Genomic DNA, 23,355 nt, shown 5'->3' with positions numbered 1-23,355 from the left:
GGGGGGGGGGCCCCGACATATTTTTTTCTCCAAAGGGGGGGCCTGACAGAAAAAGTTTGAGAACCACTGAGCTAAAGTGTAGATATGGCAATGAAAAACTGAAGTCACAGGCTCCTCCAACCGTGCAACATGAATATATAAAGGGCATAAACAAAACAGATAAAATAGTGCAAGAGAATGTTTTGAGATGTACAAAAATGTAAATAAAAAAGAAATAGTGCAAGAAGAGTACAAGTAAATGGAATGATATATAGATAAATAATTGGCAAGATGCAAACAGATGAATGTTTATGGATGCACTTTACAAATAATTAATTATTAATAAAACTGTCCCTGAGTCTGGTGGTTTTTGTCCTGATACTGCGGTACCGCCTGCCAGACGGCAGCAGACAGAACAGTTGCTGGGGCGGTCGGGGTCTTTGATAATCTTGTGGGCTTTCTTCCTGAGACGCTGGGAATAGAGGTCCTCCATGGATGGCAGCTCCGTCCTGGTGATGTGCTGCCGGGGTCTTTAGGAGTATATGCAAAAAAGAGCTCCTACTCTTTGTTCTGCTTTGATTGAGTTGATTAAAGGTTATAATACTACAATGTTAACTAAAAAACATGCAACATCCTGGTCAGGATGTTGATCAAATAGCATGATTATCAGAAGTGTGCCTTTGGCTGACCCCAAAGGCCACTTTTGTGCCTGTTTTATCTTGAAAATATACAATTAATAGACACTGAACTTTCGATTTCCTATTAATAGTGCTACAAATAATGAATATCTTAAATCACAACATTGTTACATGTATTTATATATAGAATGTAGAAAGCTATCTGAATAAATAACGTAACTCTCAAAAGTTACATAAATATGACTCAGATGTCCTACAATAGAACTATACAATCATGTGTCTAACAATTCGAGAGTATAGCCTACCGACATATAAAAGTATTTGGGGGAATGAAACATCTCAATGATCAAGATGACCATTCTTTGAGTCAGTGAGGATAGTTTTTCATATTGACCTGAGGATTGCTAATCAAGCTATTACAAAATATATTCCTTGCAGGTACCATACAATGGACGATTGTCTATCAAGCATAACAGAAATGGTCAATGTCAGTTTTCAATTATTTTAGTGTAAATAATAATTAATGCAAGAAGACGAAGTAGAGAAAATTACATTGCAGCAAAACCCGCGCTTTTATTTTGTAGGCCGCTGCCGCCTCACTTCCGCAGTGCCTTCATTAGCGCAGCTAGCTTGACGCAGCGGCGGAAAACCAAACGGAGGCACAGCGGATCAATTCGGAGCCACGGCGGTTGATCGGGATTATGCGGCGACACTGATTGCTGTACCGGTAAGAAACTGCGGCCTCAGGCCGCTCCAAACGAGCCCTTTGAGGGTCCGTTTGTCCTGTTTGTTGTTTTACCGCAAACCACCTAGCTTAGCGCCCGTGCTTTCCCTCCCCTCTCCCTTTGTTCGCTTGCGCCTCTTTTTTTTTGTTGCGCCGATGCGGGTTTTGTAAATACTGGCGCAATATGGCTGCCGTCTCTGCACATATCTTAACATGTTGGGGTGTTATAAACTGTTGTATGTGCTGGCCAATTAATGAGGAGGAGGGTAAACTATGACTTCTGGATAGTCATCTTCATCATCATCATCATCAGCCAAAACAAGCAGCAACAACAGTGATATCCTCAGAAACACATCACTGACACCCTGCTGCTGCAATGTTACCTGAGAATGTGCCACAGTGGGGGATGAGTTCATCTGTAGTCTCTGCACAGGTTATTACAAATGAGTGGCATAATGTTATCGATACAATGCTTCAGCAAGCACTACACTTCAATACCATACGCCAAAATATCAAGAGATGCAACGATAAGTCGACTAATCGATCCGTGGTTCCCAATATCTTTGAATGGGAACCCCTATTTTTTTCAATCTATAAACCGACTGACGCCCCCTGACTCGCATTAAGTGACATTAGGATAGTTCATATAATATTTAACACACAACCATAGCAGTAAATTACCTGCACACTGTACCCTTATTGAACTAAAACAGTGAGCGCAATAACAGCAGGAAGTTTGTAATATTAGCATTTTGGAAGAATGTTTTGCATATTGTTTAAGTTTAGGCCAACTCATTATTTAAAGTTATTTTACACCCTTTGAAATCATAGAGCCTTGTGACCCCCATTAAAGGTGGCTTCCTCTAGCAGGGGTCATTAAAGTATTATTTTTATGGAAAAAGGCCAGGGGTTGCAGTTTTAATCTCAAATGTTTAATATCATATTTAAGTTAATTGTGTTGTGTTTTGAAGTGAAAAAACTAGACACTTGAAACCAATACAATGGACTTTGAGAAACGGAGATGAACATTGTCTGTTTTTAAAATACATTTGATTTATGACAACAATGAGATTGTGTGCCAGAGATGAGATGTTATGATTGCTCATGATTGCAGGTTTGGTTTGCTTTAAAACCATCTATTACAGTAAATTAATCAATCCGCAATTATGTTGATAACCTATTTATTGTTTCAGGTAGTTTTCAAGGTAAACATGTTACTCACACCAAAAAAAATCGGCTGTTGCTTGTAGTGAAGTAAATAAAACGGGTAAATAAATGAATGATGAATAGCAAATTCCTGAAAGTAATGGCAGTTGTATTTTTCCCGCCTCACTATAGATTGGTGCAGTGAACATGTTTTCTGTTTTTGCAGACTCTCAAACCAACCTCTTAAATGTCTGCAATCAAAAGTGAATTATTGCATTTTTACAGAACACTGGTGTAATGGTGTTTGTCACATGGAGCAGCTGTCAGGAGTCCACTGCACTTCTACCTTCTCTCAGACTGAGGTCCTTCTCACAGCAGTAAAAGGCTTTAATCCAAACATCACAGTAAAGCCAGGACTGACACACCCCTCAGCCCTCAGCCCTCAAACTCACCCCGTTTACACGCCGCAGCAAAACACAGCCAAACTCACCCTGAGCACACACAAAGTCACAGCCGAAGTAAAAACAATAAGTGTGGCTTGATATTGAGTAAGAGAAAGGTTGATAAACGCTCTGAGAATGGGTCTGCAGAGAGAATTTCGCCGCGATCCCAACTGTCTGTTATCAGCCTGCAGCCAGGGAGGAGAGATCAGCAGAGTTGCCTGCACTGAGTGTGTGTGTGGATTGTTCAATTTTGACCAACCAGCGGGGTCTTAACGTAACGGCTCCGCGGACGTGACGTAACGTAACGGATCCAATGATTGGCCCATTTAGTTCCGGGTACGTGCTTGCGAAAGCCCGGAAGAATCAAATGGATGATGATGTTTCACCAAGCGGCAAACTCTGGGGAAGAGCCGGGACGCCAATGCGGAAGTGCCTCAAACTGCAGTTCATCTAGTGGCCAGTAGGAGCAGTCTGCAGAAGGGAGCAATTTCCATAGACTCCCATGTTAAAATGCCCAACTTTAGAGCAGAATTAAAACATGTTTACATCGTGGTTCAAAAAACCATATTCTCTGTATAGTTAGATCCCCCCTTCATGAATATGGATTGGGGGGGGGTGAATTTTTTCTCAAGTCATCTGTTTAATTAATATTAAGCCTTAAAGCTTTTGCATAAATTAGGGCGTGGTCACTTTGATGGACATGTACATGCCTCACTGTCAGCTAACAGCAACTTGTCCACTCTGCTAGGCTACAACCATAGAGGCTACAACGTTAGTTAGTTAGTTGTAGTTACTGTACTTGACCCTTTAGCTTTAGCCGTGTTCATGGTGATTGTGCCTTTTAGGGAATATTGTTACAAATACCAGACAATTAAAATGTTGTGCTGTGCGCTTGAATGTACTAACAGAACTTCCAAGAAGTCTAAAATGATAATATTATACATGTCCCGTTCGCAGGTGTTTGTGTGCTTGGTAGCTTAGCTTGTTACTTATTAGCCAGCTAAGGACGTAACCCTTTATACTATATACATTTTAGTTTATGATTCAGCCTTGGGTAAGACTTTTATAGTCTATGGCTATGACGCCCATAATGCTAAACGGGAGCAAATGTTAATAGGGGACCCAATTATCCCAGTGGTGGCCGCCGGAGCTAACTGAGCCGCAGGGGGCTAGCTCCAGCCGGCGTCTCGGAGCTAGCCCACTGCGGCTCCGTTAGGTCCGGGGCCGGGCGGTGGAGTCCGTCATTTCTTAACGTGTGAATGACAAGCATTAAGAATAACAAAACATAGCTAATTCTCTTGCAGATTGTCTCATTTGATTATGAATGTAACGTTTATATAGGGGAACTACACTGTTAGCAGTAACTTGGTATGCATGTATTTCATGTTAGCTTAGCTTCTTAGCCTGAGCTAGCTCTGTTTAGTTCCAGTTCGGAGGCAGCAGGTCCCGCCTCGGCTCCGCCTCTTTGCCCTTATTTGTAGCAGGCGGGATTGGACTCTGACGTCGCTGTCAAGCCGTTAGTGGCCGACTCCGCCTACTAAGGGCTTCTCGGCAACTCTGCAGAATCCTATGGGTGACGTCACGGACACCATGTCCATTTATATATACAGTCTATGCTTTTCACCAACGAGGCGTTTTGGGGAGGTCTTTTCTGTGTTAGAGTTTTACTCGCTACAGGGTGTACTTTAAGGGTTTTGACTCTGCACACCGTTTACATGCAGAAAAACCTTCATAACACACAAGGGGACGGGTAATAACCGGAAAAACATGACATGGGAGCTTTAATAATCAAACAATCAAAGGCTGCAGCACTACTTGAAGTTCCGACGCCTGTTGCTGCAGACATGTTACAGTCCATGCTTGCATCAAAAGTTGAACTGAGGCAGTGTTGGTGTGCTGTAGGAATAAATCATGCTCAGTTTTTAATGTCTGAAGATGATGATGATGGTCAAATCTGCCCGTCTTCCTCCAACTCGCTGGTCCTTTTAAACGAGTGGTTCTGCAGCCTCAGTCCCGCGCTTTAATCCCTCAGATCAGATGTGTACCTCCTGCTGGGTTTCTGCCTTTAATCTTCCCGGCCTGGCTGGTCCTGGTTTGATCTCGGTTTGTTGTGAGTCAGTGCGGCCTGGTGTAGTGTTACTGCAGCGCTGCATGTGTGTGATCATGTAGCAGCAGCAGCAGGCCTGTGGTTTGTGTTGCCGTTGTGGTTGTTGTTTTGCAGCTTGCAGCTCCTTTCAGGTTATCCGTTATTTTGAAGCCGTTGATCTGGGAACATCAGGAGTGGTTCTCTGCGTTACTATCATGAGTCCTATCCTTTCCCAGTCCTGTATGTCTGTGTTGATGCTGCCAGCGTCTGTGACCTTGTGAGACAAAACATATTTGGTTATCGGGATGTTACGTTTCTGCAGATCTTCCCAAGGATCTTCCCTGTTGTTCTTCAAATGGCCTGTTTTGCACTGTGGTGACCTTTTTAATAAAGCTAATAAGCAATTTTGAATACATTTACTGAACTTCAGAGACTGGAAATATTCATTAGTTTTGGTTGTGAGAATTACTCTCAGTGACAACTTGTTAAATTGTGAGAAAATCCTCCTATGATGGCAGCTGCTTTTGTGGTTTTTACTTAGGGGCCCTATTGTGCTCATTCTCAGGTTCATATCTGTATGTAGTGTCTCTCCTGTGACATGTCTCCATGCTTTAATGTTCAAAAAGCTCTTTATTTTTCTCATACTGCCTGTGCTGCAGCACCTCTGTTCACCCTCTGTCTGAAACCAGAGCCCAGTCTGCTCTGATTGGTTAGCTGGCTGGCTCTGTTGGGATTAGTCAACGTTTCACTTCGGTTAAATGGATTCCTTGCGTCCCTCACTTGCGTCGTTTCCCTGTGACTAGTCCCTCCCATCAGGGAAGCATGAAGAGCAGAGTCCTGCATCGGGCCGGGTACCCGACGGGTGACCCGCAAAAAAGGTGATTCGTGGGTGGTATTTTTTCAAACGCTTTTTTCCGGGTTCGGTTCTGGGTAAAACAAAGATGATGCGGGTCGGGTCGCGGGTGTTTCATAATAAATATATTTAAATAATAATAATTTAGTTTAATGTTTAAATCCTCAGACCTCTCCCACGCGGGACCGAGCATAATCATAACCTCTGCAGCGCATCAACCTGCTTCTGAGTGCGCCACATTCGAAATGGCTGAGGTGAAGCTCTCTAGCGGAGAATACAGCATTTTCAATAACACTTCCTCAAGAGCGAAACCCAACGTCTGGGAGGCTTTTGGTGTAATCCCAGATGGAGAAAATAACCAACATCCCACGCTTTTTGAGCCAAATATTAATATGAATAATTGCACGTTTTCACTGCTCATATATATGCGGGTTCGGGTCGGGTTGCGGATCCTGTGCCGACGGGTTTGGTTCGGGTTGCGGAACTAATTGGCAATATGTGCGGGGGGCGGGTTCGGTATTGCACGTCGCGGGTGCGGGTCTTGAAAATCAGACCCGTGCAGGACTCTGACTAGAGACGCAAGGAAACCACAAGAAGCAGGGAAATGAGTTTTAAGATCAATGGGACGTCCTTTCCTCCGGAGCGTCACGTGAAGCGACGTCCGTTTTTGATGACGCCGCACAGCTGATCGTCTGACAGCAGCAGGATCAGTGCATGCGCTGCATCGTCCAATCAGTGAGCGATACACAGTAAGGGGGCGGGGCGAGTATCTGAGGATTTCACCGGAGGATTGTCTGGTAGTTCCTCGATTATCGCTCCTCCGTTATCACTCCTCGATCCTCGGCAATAACAACGCCGCTGGGACGCTACTCAAGATGGCGCAGACAAATCAACCTCCGGTGATACCGAGGAGCGAGGATATGAAAATAAGAGAAGTGAGACGCACCGTTAGAGATGTGGTTTCAAAATTGTTAGAAATTACAAATATTTAAACCATATTTGATTCAAAATATTCTCTGGTAGCAGTTTTGTCTGTTATCATAATAAAGAAGGTATTTCAATATGTAAGCCTGAGTAGTTATGTTAGGGGCTAGAAAGTTAGTCTGAATGTAATCAAAATCACAATATACAGGTGTTCTATCCATTCTTCAATCAAAGTGAGAACAATGACACAAAGATGCTAAATCTCTCCAATATCCTGAATCATATCACAATTGCAATATCAGTCAAATTCTAACACTTGGATATGTTTTCCAAATTGTTCTGACCTGCATGCGATAGATTTATTTAACTTTTGTTAGTCGTACAAGAAAAGCACTTTGAATACATCAACATTAACTAGGTAACTTAAGAAAGAAGTTTTCTTTAATGTCAGACGTTGTTCTAGCTTTGTGCTTGTGCAGCAATCCTTGACCTTTGACCTCTAACCCTGTGACCCTATGTGTGTTGGGAAGTTAAGTGTCTTTGTAAAACAATAATGGGGTTATCAAAAAGCTGGAGTCAAACTGGCAGTTAGGGATTCACTCCAGGTAATCTGAGATACAACGGGTGAGACTGGAGAGGGTTTTACGATCGTATTGTTTCCCCATCTTTATGGGTTTACACTGCAGCACGTCTAGAGAGGAATACGGTCCCTTCTTCAGGTTTATTTAGTGCCACCAATGTGAGCTGTTATCCCTCTCTGCCTTTGATCCGATCCCAAACAAACTGAGACATGATACAGCATTACGTCTGTGGGCAACAGCCGGAAACCATTGATAAGAAAACTCAATAGTGAGCCTTGTGAGTGTAAGGATTTTTAAATTGCATCCCTGATCTTTCATCGAGTCAGGGAAAACATGTCTGGCTGCTTAAACATGAAGTGATAGTACTGATAACTGTTGTTGTTGGGAACATTAGGGATGCACAATTGTACTAGTGCAATATCCAAATCCTAGGAAGGGAAGCACCGTGTTTGTAAAAGGCTAAATAGTTGTTCAAACTAAAAATAGCTGTTGAGCTGCAGAGATCCCCTGCCCTACAAATCGTATTCTACAAACTTAACAGATTTGTTTGGTAAAAGTCCTCTTTACAAATCACACCATGATGATATACATCAGTGGTCACAAACCTTTTTACGCCCAAGATCACCGACCTCGGCCGAGGTGAAAGTCGAGATCTACCTATTGCAAAATTGAGTGAAAAAGACGGCCCAGGCAATGCTTCCAATTTGAGGCCTTTTATATAGGCTAATTGCATCTGAATTACTGTTACAATGAAGGCTCCATAATCAGCTCACGGCATATAGGCAGGGGTAAAGTGCTATTTGGGGGCGGACCTCACCTCCTCTAGGGGGGTCCGGGGGGATGCTCGCCCGGGAAGATTTTTTTGAAAGCATCAATCTGGTGCACTTTGAGAGCAACATGAAGAGATCTATGGATACCTCTCTGAGCACCCATATGAAACAGAACTGTAAACAGATTTTCTTTTTCTTTATGGATATTTTACAAATCACTCCCCTTTTAAACTTTATTCTTGTTTTACTGCCATATAGTAGGCTATTTCATACCTGTTTTTCATTTATTCTCTTATTGTTTGTATAACTATAATGATCGTATGAAGCAGAGATGTCCCGATCCGATCACGTGATCGGGGATCGGAGCCGATCACGTGATTTTCAAAAGATCGGAATCGGGAGAAAAAAATCGGAGATGGGGATTTAAAAAAAAAAAAAAAATTGTATAAATACTTTCTTCTTTTTTTTTTATTCAATGTTACAAAACAAAAATGACCATGTTCAAGTCTTAAAGTCATCCTGAGGCCTTAGTTTTGGTTTCAAATTACACAACATCATGTATGTGTTGCTTCTTTGGGGCTTGTTTTCATAGACCTGGTTGCTTATTTCTCTCAAATCTGGCAACAGAGTGGGCAGGGCGCAGTGTCTAATTGTAGCAGTAAGCTAACGAGTACTGATAAGCTTTATTTTGTTTTGATCCAATGCTGCACAACTGAACTGATCTAATGCTGCTGTGAAAAAAAGAAGCTATATCCATGTTGGATAGAATATCCAATTTAACTAAAAAAAAAACCTTAAGGGACAACTTGAATGCTTTTTTTCCTCTTAATGCATTGAATAAAGATCGGATCGGGAAAAATCGGTATCGGCAAATTGTCAAAATCAAATGATCGGGATCGGGAGCAAAAAAAGGTGATCGGGACATCCCTAATATGAAGGTGTGCCGCGGAAATAATCTTTTGAATAATTTGTGACAAAACCGTTCTAAACACTCAGAGAGTCCTTTAGCTCACCTGAGCCCCTCAGTCTGACAGGAGAGGACTCTCCTCCAGCTTGTTGTGGAAACAGCTCCTTATGTCCGTTAGTCCAGCTAGCTAACCAGATGCTAACATCAAGGTCCCCGCTAGCACCGGTCCCTCTCTCTCCCTCTCTCCCACTCTCCCTCTCTCTATCACACTAAATGCGCTATTGCCACACACACACAGAGCCGAGCTTGAATGACACAAGCACATGTTTATTTCCATGCAACTCTCTGATTGATCTGGTGTCTTGCCTCTGTTGCGTTCACTGAACACGGGAAATTACAGTCCTGCCGTTGTCTCTTGTGTCATGATGAGGTTCACGACTGGTTGGCGACCACTGATATACATATATTAAAGATCCCATTTCATGGCCATTTCCACTGATCATAATTCCATTGTTGAGGCCTCGGGGCTCGACATTAAGGGCTGCCCGATGGCCCGGGGCCATCTAGTATTTAGCTCGGGCAATGAAGCCTCACCTGCTGGTTGCCCGATCGGGCAATCTATTATGCCAGTGTCATGCAGCTTGCGGATCCAGTAATGAGTGACCCGACAGTGAAACTAAACATATCTATAACTAGTTACGGTAGTTTGAGAGGTAATTAAAATAGCTACGTGTGATATTCTAACCTGAAGTGTGTGTTTTGTCCGCTCACCGCTGCATGTGATCATGCAGAGCTGCGTGTCGACTCGTCAGCAGCAGCTGATCTCTCTCTCCCGTCAGATTAGACTTCACTCACGTTTATGTCCATATCGATCAGATCTTGCTAGTTCTAGCTAATGATATGACTACCTGCTTATTAAAAGACACCTAAACAATAAGCGTCGCTATGCAACTGGGTGAGGCCACAAAGTATAGCGCAGCATTATGCATTTGTTTACATGCCCACCGGAACCCCGAGGCATTACCAACAGATCAACGCACAATCAACCCATACAGCACATCTCTTTCTCCACATTAAGTGTTAGACATTAGAATTGACTATTCTTGTCTGTCACATACTCTTCTTGTCTGTCACATAAGTGGCGCAACTGAAGCGGTATTGCGCTAAAGGGAAATTATTTTGAATGAAGAGATTTAGATTTGCCGGCTAACAGGAACTCTGACGTCGCCATTTTGTGTGCTTCGCGGATGCGCTCGGCTCCTCTCGACTGCTTCTCGGGTCTGCTCGGTCAGCTTCCGGATGAGGAGGCATTCGTTCGACCAACTTACAGTAGATAACATTACAAACATTTTTAACAGGGGCCATAATAGTGTAAATAACGTTTGTTTTGGCAGTTACAACTGAATGTAATGTTTTCTACTTTTTTACATCTGGGAAGGCATTTGCCTTCATCAGATGGAAAGTGTCTTGACCAACAACTTAAGTATTTCTTATAGCTATGCAGGAAATGCAAGAGAGCAAACACAAACAAGAACAAACAAACAAGTGAAATGAAGAATACAATTGAAATTGTACAATATAATATTGTGGTGGTTCATCTTATAATTCAGTCTAGAGAATGCACCAGACAGCATCGAAGGCCTGCAAAAATCTAAAGGTTCTAGGGGGAGGGGCCCAAACCCTTCGTGTGTCATTTCGTCCGTGCGTATTTTTCAGGGCAATCTCTATTGGGCTCAGGGCCATCTGTAAATTAGCTTAGATGGCCCACAGGGCAAAATCCTTAATGTCATGCACTGGGTCTACTAGAATAGATTTATGTTGTGCAATTTTCCAAAATCACTTTGGTTTCTCATACAGCATCTCTGTAAACTACGTGTATTCACTGAATTTCACTCTGCCTTTAACGGCTCGTTGTAGCTCCAATAGCTCCAGTAGCTCCAGCCCCCACCCTCCCTGTGAGCACAGTGTGCTCTGATTGGTTGGGACGTTGTGAATCGCGCTGAGCTCCGTGGAGGTGTGGTTTCCTTGTTTAGCGATACACAGCGAAACACAGCCAAACTCACCCTGAGCACACACAAAGTCACAGCCGAAGTAAAAACAATAAGTGTGGCTTGATATTGAGTAAGAAAAAGGTTGATAAACGCTGTGAGAATGGGTCTGCAGAGAGAATTTTGCCGCAATCCTAACTGTCTGTTATCAGCCTGCAGCCAGGGAGGAGAGATCAGCAGAGCTGCATGCACTGAGTGGGTGTGTGAGGAAGTCCGTGGATTGGTCAATTTGGACCAATCAGCGGGGGCTTAACGTAACGGCTCCGTGGACGTAACGTAACGGCTCCACGGATTGGTCCATTTGGTTCTGGGTAATGCATGACATCATGAGTTACCCGGAAGAATCAATGGACAGTGACGTATCTCCAACGAGGCATTTTGGGGAGGTATTTTCTGTGTTAGAGTTTTACTCGCTACAGGGTGTACTTTGAGGGTTTTGACTCTGCAGACCGTTTACATGCAGAAAAAACTTCATAACACACAAGGGGACGGGTAATAACCGGAAAAGCATGACATGGGACATTTAAAGGTAGGGTAGGTAAGAATGGAGAAACCAGCTTGAGTGCGCTCAAGTACACAACGGAAACAATTCTGCTTCTTCCTTCAGTCTTCCTTACAGAGCCCCTCCTCCAACACACACGAACGCGCACATGACCAATGAGGGCACGAGATAAGTTTGTGCACAGATGGAAGGCTGACAGGCAGGTAGGCCATCCAGTTATTTTAGCCGGGCCGGCTCAGATGATTGGTCGTGCTTTTTACAGCGCTACGGCTTCCACAGATGACATTTTTTATGTATTTATTGTCAAAGCATTTAATATATTCATTGCTATCGGGATGTTAAGAGCATTCCATGGAATATAACAAAAAGTGTTTCTGAAGGGAATTACCTACCCCACCTTTAAGTATAATTATGCTAAAAAGGATAAATTCTTCTTATATTGTAAATCATCCCAAAATGCAATACCACTGAAAAATAAGCCCAATACGTTTTTTACAATTTGTGCAGCCCAAATGAGTATGTTTTGTAACCTTTGTGTTGACTTTTTTAATTTTATTTCAGTGTGGCTTCTGAAGCGCACACAGAATAATGAATTCTACTCATAATCTTTAAAGAGGACTTGTTGTGCTTTTGGTGTTAGTGTGTTATAGGTTTTTGTGCATGTAAATGGTCTGCAAAGGATAAAATCCCTGTCTCCCCCCCCTTGAAACGCCTCAATTGGACTCCTTTGTCCCTTAACATAGTTGCATCACGATGTAACACATGCACTTCTATATGCTAGAGCTCTGACACATTGTACGTGATAGGCTAAGGGGCAGGACATCTCTAAGAAGTTGAGCAAAAGAAGCCAGCCAGCTAACCAATCAGAGCAGAGTCCATAGACACACACAAGGTTAAATCCCCTGTCTCTGGCGTGCCTGGACAAAATTATCTCTGTTATCAATTAGTAATAGAATATAGTTTTTTCAAAGGTTTGGTGCCATCTTGTATAAAGAGACATGAAAATGGTTTGAGAATAATTAATAATACGTTTAACATTCATGTCTGCTCCCCCCCCCCCCCCAGGCTGAAGACACTGACTCCTCATCGTGTCACCTGTGACGTCGCCTCAGCCTCCGGTTGTTAGTCTGTACCCGGCCTGTATGCAGCCTGTCCAGGGCCCGGCCTAATTCCTGGTGCTCCTTCTTTCCCACCACCTCCTCCCTCCTTTCCCTACCCTTCTCCCCCCCCTTGCCCCTTCCCTCTATCCTCACCCCCCCACCCCCCGCACGCCCGCCGGCCTGCTGTCCCGCAGAGCGACTCCCAGCCTTTAGCCCGGACCGGCGGCCTGGCTGGCTGCCCCCCTTACAGGTGGATGAATGAAGACCCCATTCAAGAGCCCGACGGCCCCGCGGCCCCCCCGAGCAGACGGGGGTGAGTACAAAGATCCATCAAACACTGAAAACACTAATGTCAGTTTGAAAATAACACCGATTTCTTTCAACAGTACAAAAAGAGGAAGAAGATAATCAAGGATGTCATGGAAACGATGGTCCGTTTTTCAAATTAAAACATCGTTGTGCTCATGACCTCAGAGTGTCCTTGAACGCATCACCTGTCAGTATGATGGATGCTAAATGTTTGTGCTTCTGTTTCAGGACATTCAGGCGTTTCTGCAAACATGATGAAAAAGAAGAACTCACATAAGTAAGTCTGATGAATGTAATAAAATATATATTTTTTACAATGTATTTGGAGGCCAGATATGATATAAGCTTAGGCCTGCAGTATATTGCCAAAAAATACATTTAATAACTCCATAAAACTCCAGTGATGAAATAAATCCATTTCATAACCAGTCAAGCACTTCACTGAAATCACTGATTCTCCAGTTTAGTGCTAGGGTGTCTATGTGCTGGCGTGATTTGAATTACATTATTATCACAACAATCAAGCACTTCACTGAAATCACTGATTCTCCAGTTTAGTGCTAGGGTGTCTATGTGCTGGCGTGATTTTAATTACATTATTATCACAACAATACATTTCAGGAGCAATAATTTTGAATTAGGCATATCGTTATAATTATTAGGATTGTTAATAATATCACAACACAGCAGTGCATACTGTGTTTATTTTATGTTGTTTGTTTATTTTAAGTACATTCTGAATATGTGACATTAACCAGTCCTACTATCTCTAAATATTTCTCCCCCTCCCCCCGTAGGAAACAGAGGACCAGTGTGGGTCCCAGTAAGACTATGTCTCCGCCCAGAAGGAACATAGTGGGCTGCAGGATCCAGCACATCTGGAAGGAGGGCAGTAAGTCGATTAGAATCGGGTTTTTTGCATCTGGCTGGGGGCTGGACATCCGCCCTTGAAACACTAAATGTTGCATTTGTATCTTGGCTTTTTATGATAATTGCTGGGGCTTATAGTTATTAACTGATCAAGATCAAACACATATTTTTCAAATATAAAAGTTCTCCATCGGGCTGTCAGTTGTTGTTAGGACACACGGAACAAATACAACTTGACAAAGAAACGAGCCCCAATCCAAAAGCTGTTTTATGTGAAAGAAAAAAAGAATTAAAAAAAAACCTATATAACTATGAAAACATAAAACATGTATTAGTAATTACATTACAGCAGATTAAAAAACAGTTGTATGTAAATAAAATATATAAAAAAATAAATTCTATGTTATGGTAATATGCAAATGATATTGTAAAAATAGAGGGGATAAAGGGAGTATTTGGTCTGTACAATTGTAATGTCTTTAGTCTGACAAACCTACAAACCTTGAAGAAATTCTGTTTACTGAGATTTAAAACACAATAATCTGAGACATTAGGAAATCAAACTAGAAACAATTTGTGATCCATCGGGGTCTCAGTCTTGTTGGGATGCATCTCTGAAAAGCTAATAAATGTGTGTGTGTGTTTGTTCCCTCAGGTAAGTCGTCCCAGTGGAAAGGGACGGTCCTGGACCAGGTCCCTGTGAACCCGTCTCTCTACCTGATCAAATACGACGGCTTCGACTGCATCTATGGCCTGGAGCTGTACAGTGATGAGAGGGTGGTGGGGCTGGAGGTGCTGCCCGACAGAGTGGGTGAGGAACACCGTCCATACCGCCATCAGCCTGAGGGGGGCTAACATACAGAGGTGTAAAGTACATTTACTCTCAAGTATTGTTCTTAAGTACAATATTGACATACTTGTACTTTACTTGAGTATTTCCATTTTAAGCTACTTTGTACTTATACTCCACTACAATTCAGAGGTATATCGTGTACTCCACTACATGTATTTAATACCTTTAGTTACTTTACAGATGTGGATGAATGGTGTGAAATATAATCAAATGTTGAATCAGACTTTAGTATGGAGTAAACTCAAAAGCTACCCTGCAGTATACAAAGTCATTCAAACTAGCTGCACCTTTACCAGCTTTGAGAACACTTTAATGATCAATCATTATAAAACATTTAAGAAATATTTAAAAAATCTATACAATTATTAAAAAATGAATTCACATTTGATCAAAGCAGATTGCAAAACAGTTATTTGTAAATAATAAAAGAAATAATAATAAATAAAAATGTAGCACTAATATTGCAAAACAAAGTTTGGTCTTTAAGATTTCGGATAAAATATTATTTATTTCAGAATATGAACAAGTGTTGCCTAATTCAGACGATAAATAAATGTTTATGCTTGTAAAGACAGGGTGACATACCTACGTCTCCCTGGAATACTGAGTGACAGTCTGATAGTGACCCGGCAGGCTGCGGGACAGTGGCTTCAGACGATAAACACAGCGCTGAAGCTCGAGCTGCGAACTGAGCCACTTGCTGGCAGCAGCATTTGCAACAGGCGGAGTGTGTTGTGTGTTTCCTCTGGAAATACACACACACCAAAACACTCACCAGATTTCTTCCTCACTTTCCCTCATCCGAGTAAAAATATACTAGCTTAGCCTAATCATTAGGACACATGAACCTCCTTCATCCATCTGCTGGCTGCTATGAGAGGGACAGCCAGCTAACAAGCCTCTGAAGGCCTTCCTCTCAGGATTGTTTCCTGGAAACATTCATTATGTTACGTGACATGTGTTTGCTGAATATTTGGAGATCATTGGAAAGTTAAGAATCTCCTCTTTCCAACAGTGTATATAACAAAAATATGTTTTGGGTTCGATGTGCCTGATTTTGATAGAGCAGGTCAAAATTACAAAGCATGAATCAAGCTGATGAATTTCTCTTAACTTTATTCTTGATGAATTGACCAATAGTTGCAGCTCCTAACACGGTTTAGTATTTTGATGTCCTGAGCACAGACCCCCTGATGATTTCACACTGACCCCCTCCCTGTGATTGGTTTAGCCCCGGCCCGTGTGAGCGACTCGATGCTGGCGGAGACGATGATCGGCAAAGCGGTGGAGCACATGTTTGAGACGGAGGACGGGCCGAAGGAGGAGTGGAGGGGGATGGTGCTGGCCCGCGCTCCCATCATGACCGCCTGGTTCTACATCACCTACGAGAAGGACCCCGTGCTCTACATGTACCAGCTGCTGGACGACTACAAGGAGGGAGACCTGCGCATCATGCCCGACTCCAGTGAGTGGAAGCTGGTTCTACTGGACCAGTGGTCAGCCCTTCAGCTCCATAACTTCACTGAGTAGTAGTCTAGTTACCAGCATAGTGCACCACGGAAATGAGGATACCCCAAAGTTTGATGTTAGGAATGTATAGTACGGGTCCCCAGAGAAACTGCTGGAAGCGAACTTGCATGTGTTGGGCGATTTGCTAAATTAGCATAAGTTGCGTTAATTAGCATTAGTGGCATTATAGCTTTTGTGGACAATAGTCAAATAAAAATAGTTTGGACAGTTTTTGGGTGGTTTTGGTGTTTATTGAGTCCATTTCTGACCTTTTTCAAGATAAATTGCAGTATTAACCAGAAAAGTTGCCATATTTTTACTTTTTGTTTTGTTGCGACCATTGGATATAGAGAGCGCAAGATGAAAATTATTATCTCTACCGGGACAATTATTTTTCTAATAAATAAACAATCTGTCCAGTCAAGTTAAAATCTAAATTATTCAAAACCAGGCCCTGGGGACTACAAATATGGCAATCTTCTGGTTAAAACCGCCATTTTTGAAGCTGAACATTTCAGAAATATCAGAAGGTATCTGCAATACCCTCAAAACCACTCCAACATTGTCCAAATCAGCAAAGTCTTTTTTTTTAGCTATTGTCCACATAAGCTATAATGCTAATTAGCGCAAAATGTGCTTAATGTGTAAATGGCCCAACATATGCAAGTTAGCATCCGGCAGTTTCTATGTGCTGGGGACCCGTAATATACTTTTCTAACATAAAACTTTGGGCTACTCAACATTTCCGGTTTCAGCAACAGCTTTGATGGGACTTACACTTGGCCAACCGCAGACATGCAAACATAGAGCGAAACCACGTTAAACACTAACCACTTTATGGTAATTATGTTTTGTTCAGCAGGATAATCAGTGGTGTAGTGGGGATTTTTTTACTGGGGGGACGCTATTTTAATTAGGTCATCCCAAACAATGCCACATAAGTGCCCACGCGCGCAGTGCACTCACAAAACGGGCAGACAGGTCCACAGAAACTACCGGTATGCTTAGTCCTACTTTAGTTACTGTACTGCAAAAAGCAGACGGCGCTGCGCTCAACACACACAGACTCAAAACCATGGACACACTGTCACATAGACAATTTATAGGCCTAAGTTTCATAAGCTACAGTATTGCAATTAAGCAGACAGCGCTGCTTCTCTCTCTCTCACTCCATCTCCACTTCAAAATCTATTTAAAACTCATAACAAACAAACACAATTCCCAAAGTTTTCCTGAAATTAACTTATTAATTAAACGAAACAAAAAATATAGCCTATTTATGCAAACAACGTTGAATCTGGACTTGAAATGATTCTGATTAGGCCTAGCCTACATTGCAAATAAGCAGACAGCGCTGCTTCTCTCTCTCTCTCTCTCTCTCTCTCCACTTTCAAAATCTATTTAAAACTCATAACAAACAAACAAAATTCCCAAAGTTGTCCTGAAATTAACTTATTAAATAAACGAAACGAAAAAAATATAGCCTACTTATGCAAACAACATTGAATCTGGACTTGAAATTATTCTGATTAAGCCTAGCCTACATTGCAAATAAGCAGACAGCGCTGCTTCACACACACAGCCACACATACACACGTGTACACTCACACACACACTATAAAGAAACAGTGTTACTCACAGTAGTTGAAGTCAGTCAGAGGAAACGCCACAGTGGGTCTGGATCCTTGCGAGATTCGGCTGTAGCCTGTCGTGATCTCTTGTCTTCAGCTGAGCGATGTCGTCGCAGCAAAGTTGTCACATATCCTGTCGGATCCCACTGGGTTAGAGGTGGACCATGTAGCTTGATGAACATCAAGGTGGATACCCGTTCAATCAGCAACCTTTTTCGCGTTGGGGTGATGATCAGATTCATCTGGCTGAATCCTCTTACACATTCTGCCGTGCTGCATGGTATGAGTCTAGTGCAGTTCATCAAGGGCCTGAGCTCGGCAGGTGTAGCATCGTCCACAGTGCTCTCGACAAAGTCTCGGAATGCATTTATTACGCTTACTGTCGGCAGCCTGAGTCGTTGGCACAGTTCACTCACTTGCACCTCTCCATAGCCAGGCGGCATGGTCTGAGCTGGTGGCCAGTTGTCGCGTTCCAGGACTTTTAGTTGAGCGAGCAAGTGAACATAGTCTGAGTCCGACTGGGCCTGCGAGGCTGCTCCACGAGATGATGCAGTAGTGAACATTCTATGGCTAAGGTTGTTGCTTAGACTCCGAATAAATTGTTGACACTGCTGATGCCGACAGCCCCGCTCCTGCCGCCCGCTTGCAGCAGAACACACTTGAATGTGTGCGAATGGAGACGCCTGGACACGTCTACGAGCAGCAAACCTTCAACAAAGATTGCAAAATGGGTGGCAACAGCTTGCAGGCCAATTAACATTGTGGAGGAGGAGGGGCTGCGTGATATAATTCGGGTCGCATCCAACGAATTTCCTTCCAGAGCCACCACTGTGTCAAAAATACACAACTTGTATGAAGTCCAAAAAGCGAAAGTAGAGGAGGATTTAAGAAAGACTCACCGGAGACTATTGGACTTCACTCAGTAATGACAGTTACCTCGGGGTCACAGCGCATTATTTTGACCCACAGTGGGAACTTCAGTCTCATGCTTTGACAGTTATGAAAACAGAGGAGCGGCATTTCGCCGACAACTGCGCCGACAGACACAAACACACACACACACACACACACACACACACACACACACACACACACACACACACACACACACACACACACTTGAATTGAGGTGAATATTTGTAATGTTCAGAGATTGTTGTGTTTAATATTCATGAGAATTTTTGTCATTGTTCAAATGATAATAAGCAAACATTTGCATAAAGCATATTTGTCCTCTAATATGTTGATAAGAGTATTAAAAACTTGAATAATATCCCTCTAAGGAACATTTAGAACAGATAAAAAATGTGCGATTAATTTGCAATTAATCGCGATTAACTATGGACAATCATGCGATTAATCGCAATTTAATATTTTAATCGACTGACAGCCCTAATATATATATATATATATATATATATATATATATATATATATATATATATATATATATATATACACGTTTTCTGGAAACATAGAAGCTTCGGCCATTCCCCAGTGGGTTTTTCCTGACTTATTTTGTCGTAAAAACAAACGTGAACATTTCTTTGAAAGCTTGTGTTAACCACAGACCATATTTTAGGCATTTTACCACAAACTCACTAAAATTAAACATTGACTCCTATCATTTACTCCCTCTCCCTCTGTAGGTGACACGGTGGCGGCAGAGCGGGAGCCCGGCGAGGTAGTGGACAGTCTGGTGGGCAAACAGGTGGAGTACGCCAAAGAGGACGGAGGCAAGCGCTCGGGCATGGTCATCCACCAGGTGGAGGCCAAGCCCTCCGTCTACTTCATAAAGTTCGACGACGACTTCCACATCTACGTCTACGACCTGGTCAAGACCTCCTAAGACCAGAAGACCCGGTCCAGGATCGGGACCCCATAAAAGACTTACTGAGACCTGCCTAGACCCTCCGAAAAACAAAACAAAACTCCCCAGTGAAGAACAAGTGATTTGAAACAGCCATCTGGGACGGATGATATCATTCATAGCGCTTGCTTTCATGGAACGCCTTCAACACAAGAAAAATACTTCATTATGGAACCCCCCCCCCCAAGACAGGAGAACCACCACCTGCTCCACCTGTATTCAATGATATATCCATCATCATCAGTGTCCAGATGTTAAGTTCCATTAGGATTCTTCAAGACACAAAATGGTTTGATTACCCAAAATAAGACCAAGTTATTTGACATAATAGATTTTAAATTTTTGAATATTAGTAGCAATACTTAACGAATCAGAAAACAAATTTTCTCCAAGCTGATAGGACCCAATCTTGAGATCTTCCTAGCGAACAGGAAACGTCCCCCATCGCATTATCCTCCCCTCCAGAGTGGCAGCAGGTCTGAAACTATTTAAGTAAACGGAACCCCCCTCTCCTGAAACCTTGTCAGAACGCTTGTTGGGGGGGCAGACCGGTCTGCCGTGGTTAATGAAGGGTTGGGACTTCAGGAAGAAAGAAACCTAGAGATGAAGTGAAAGCTGAACCATCGTCTCCATTTGTGTGTATCCAAGGTCAACGGTGACTGGGTTTCAATTAGAGGAAGAACTCATCTCCAATTAGCATTTTACTGATCCCCCCCCCACTGAAAGAGTGGAATAAAGTCTGAAGCGCACCGTGGAGAAAACAGAGAATGCGGACTACTTTCTGTTTCCATCCGTTCACCATTTGTGTTGATGCCGATGCCTTCATTACCCATAATGACTTGAGGTTTCAGCAGGAGAGGGTGTGTTGATCCGGCTTCATCGGTAAGCATCGTTAGCTGTCCTCTGGTCAGCCGATTCTCACTGGAAGCGCTTGTGGTCGCCGCACAGATTAAGTTTTCAGTGGGAGTGCTAATGATGCTAACGAGCTAATTCCATGAGTCCTAGGCCCTGGATAACGAGGGTGATGCTGAAACATGTTCACACAAACGTTTCATGGATTCTGCTGAGAATAAGTTCAGGTCACACAAAGAAAGGTGAGATGAGAAGATAGATATCAGTTATTGATACGTCCAGGGTGTGTTGAGGGTAACACTATACTTAAAACTCATATTCAACACTTTAATAAATACGTAATAAATGGTTTATAGCACACTACAAAGTATTAAGTAAATAAAAATGAAGAAGCAATGAAAATAAGTTTTTCACTAATTTATTAAACAACACTGAGATTATAACTAAATGATAGTGTGTTATGAACCATTTTTGTACATATTTATTTGGAACTTTTAAGGTGCTTATCTGTGAGCAAAGAATGTTTGAATGAGTGGCTTCGCTTGGACGTCTGATGCTGTATTGATCCGTTCCGATCAGTCAGTCCTGACTGAGGAGAAAACTAGCAGTGGCTATACCCCGCCCCCTGTGTGCGGCGCTGTTCTCTGATTGGCTGGACTCAAGCACAGATGTGCTTTGCTACGGACCAAACCGATCCAGTGTTCATCTGTTAAAAGTTGATTTGTATGTTTTTATAAAAAAATCTTTCCCGTTCTTATCTCTTCTTCTGCTTTAATATCGGCGCCCTGTATCGTTTTAACTCTTTGTTTATATGTTGATATGAGCCGGCACATACGGACCGCCTTGTTTCCTCTGTATATTATCTGTTCATTTGTTTCACGTCTTCTGTTCTGTGTGCACTGTATATTACCCAGTTAGCTGTAGGAAGTTTCAATTTCAACCAACATGACTGAAGTTGTCCCGACTGCACTCCACTAGATCTGGTTGATATGTAGGATTATTATTATTATTGTTTATCTTTGCTGACTGACAAATCTCTCCTTTATGTAGTGTTGGGGATTTCCACCTTTGCAATCAGTTCCAGCTCCCTGTAGAGTGGTGCAGTCCTAAACCCTGGGAATGATTCAGCGTTTAACAACTTCCAGTTCCATTTGGTTTCAGCGTTCTCTTGGTTACATGCTTGGAGAAAGGTCTGTGCTAAACACAAGTTTAGGAGTTTCACGTTTTCTTCTACCACCATAAAGTGCGTCCTTGTGAACTTCTGAAGTTTTTACATCATAAAAGCAGCGTTTGCTTAACAATTGAAGCTACTAAACATCATTGCGCCAAACATAACTCGCCTTTAGCTTAGCAGTGGTGATGCGAGGACAGGTTTATTTATAGCCTAGCCTTAGCATTTACAAATACTATAGTATAAGTGCTGTTAAAATGTGGAGATTATCCTGCGGAACTAAACGGGTGTTTGCCACAGATCTTATTTTCCCATTGGATTTTTGTCGAGGAAGCCCTTGTGATGCTAACTTCCTGGTTGGCCAACAAAATACACTGAATGCACCGCTCTATACAAATGTTCCCTTTTTCTTTTACGGTTCAGTCAGGGGTTTTGGAAGATCTCGCAGAATCCTCTGCTCTTAGCTCCTCCCAACAAGAACCCCACTCCCCCATTAGCATTAAACAGCCATGTTGCCTGATCCATGTCTCCTGAAGGGACTCGAACATCAGTTTGAAAGAACATGGATGTCACAACGTTTTGTTCATTTGTTTTTATTCTCGAACCTGCGTTGCTGTTCTGAAATCTGCCGTTTGATATTGTGCAATGTGTTTCACCGTTCTGATACTAGTCCATGGAGACTCCTGAAGTGAACGTTCCTTCTCCAGTCTTTGGTAACGTAAATACGATACGCTTTGTGGAACACACACAACACACAATCTGCAGCCTCTTTGTTCAGGAGCCGACACGCTGTTTGTATTTTGTGTGTGTGTGTGTGTGTGTGTGTGTGTGTGTGTGTGTGTGTGTGTGTGTGTGTGTGTGTGTGTGTGTGTGTGTGTGTGTGTGTGTGTGTGTGTGTGTGTGTGTGTGTGTGTGTGTGTGTGTGTGTGTGTGTGTGTGTGTGTGTGTGTGTGTGTTCAGAGCAGTGTTGTTTTTGCATGCATGCATAGCTCAGTGTAAATCGATGTGAGTTGCATGTCTGTGTAGTTTTCAGTTGTTCGGCTGACTTTTGTCTGTTGTGGCTTTTTTTTTTTTTGTGCCTTTGTTTTGATTTCTGTTTTTTCTTTGCCCGTTTCTTTTTGTACTATGTGTCCCAGAGGCTACTGCTGCTGTTTTTTGGGGGTTATTGAACATAAAATAGAAAAACAAAGAAAATCCTCCTTGAAACAGAGCTGACAACAGTGTGTGTGAATTCTGTTTCTGTGTGGAGTGTCCCCTTTAAACAGTGCCAACTACAGATTCCAGTGTTGTACAGAAGCTCACAATATTTACTAAAATAAACCATTTCTCTGTTTTTTCAATCACCAGCCTGTCACTTTCTTTATGTTTTTACACTTGAATTTGATGAAAGAGACGTCACAACAAGAAGTATGAATGTAGACCGGTAAGGGCAAAGAACAACCAATATATATATTGGTGGAAAGAAAAATGAATCAATTTAAATTAAAAGTGACATTAACTATGGTAAGAAACTTAAATAAGTGTGTTGTGTTTTTAAAAAAAAACTAAAATCCCATATATATTAATAATTATTATAATACACTTTAGTT

At 42.4% G+C, this 23,355-nt stretch overlaps 1 protein-coding gene across 2 annotated transcripts; it reads left to right on the top strand.

Moving 5' to 3' along the window:
- The first annotated feature begins 1,188 nt into the window (after nucleotides 1-1,188).
- LOC307043019 (spindlin-1-like) lies at nucleotides 1,189-23,109 on the top strand. 2 transcript variants are annotated; one of them, XM_079687201.1, is made up of 8 exons: nucleotides 1,189-1,344; nucleotides 12,667-13,014; nucleotides 13,088-13,132; nucleotides 13,239-13,287; nucleotides 13,808-13,902; nucleotides 14,536-14,691; nucleotides 15,965-16,198; nucleotides 19,523-23,109. In XM_079687201.1, exons 2-8 carry the CDS (start codon nucleotides 12,960-12,962, stop codon nucleotides 19,720-19,722), a joined length of 834 nt encoding a protein of 277 aa, XP_079543327.1. In that variant the 5' UTR covers nucleotides 1,189-1,344; nucleotides 12,667-12,959; the 3' UTR covers nucleotides 19,723-23,109. The 2 variants fall into 2 exon arrangements, with proteins under 2 accessions (XP_079543327.1, XP_079543328.1); XM_079687202.1 differs by lacking the exon at nucleotides 13,088-13,132.
- Nucleotides 23,110-23,355: the final 246 nt, after the last annotated feature.

Source organism: Notothenia rossii, assembly GCF_949606895.1.
Source record: "Notothenia rossii genome assembly, chromosome: 6".
In the NCBI taxonomy this organism is placed as follows: Eukaryota; Metazoa; Chordata; class Actinopteri; order Perciformes; family Nototheniidae; genus Notothenia; species Notothenia rossii.
Note: the sequence above shows the minus strand (reverse complement) of the source record. Positions and strands in the feature narration are given on the sequence as shown.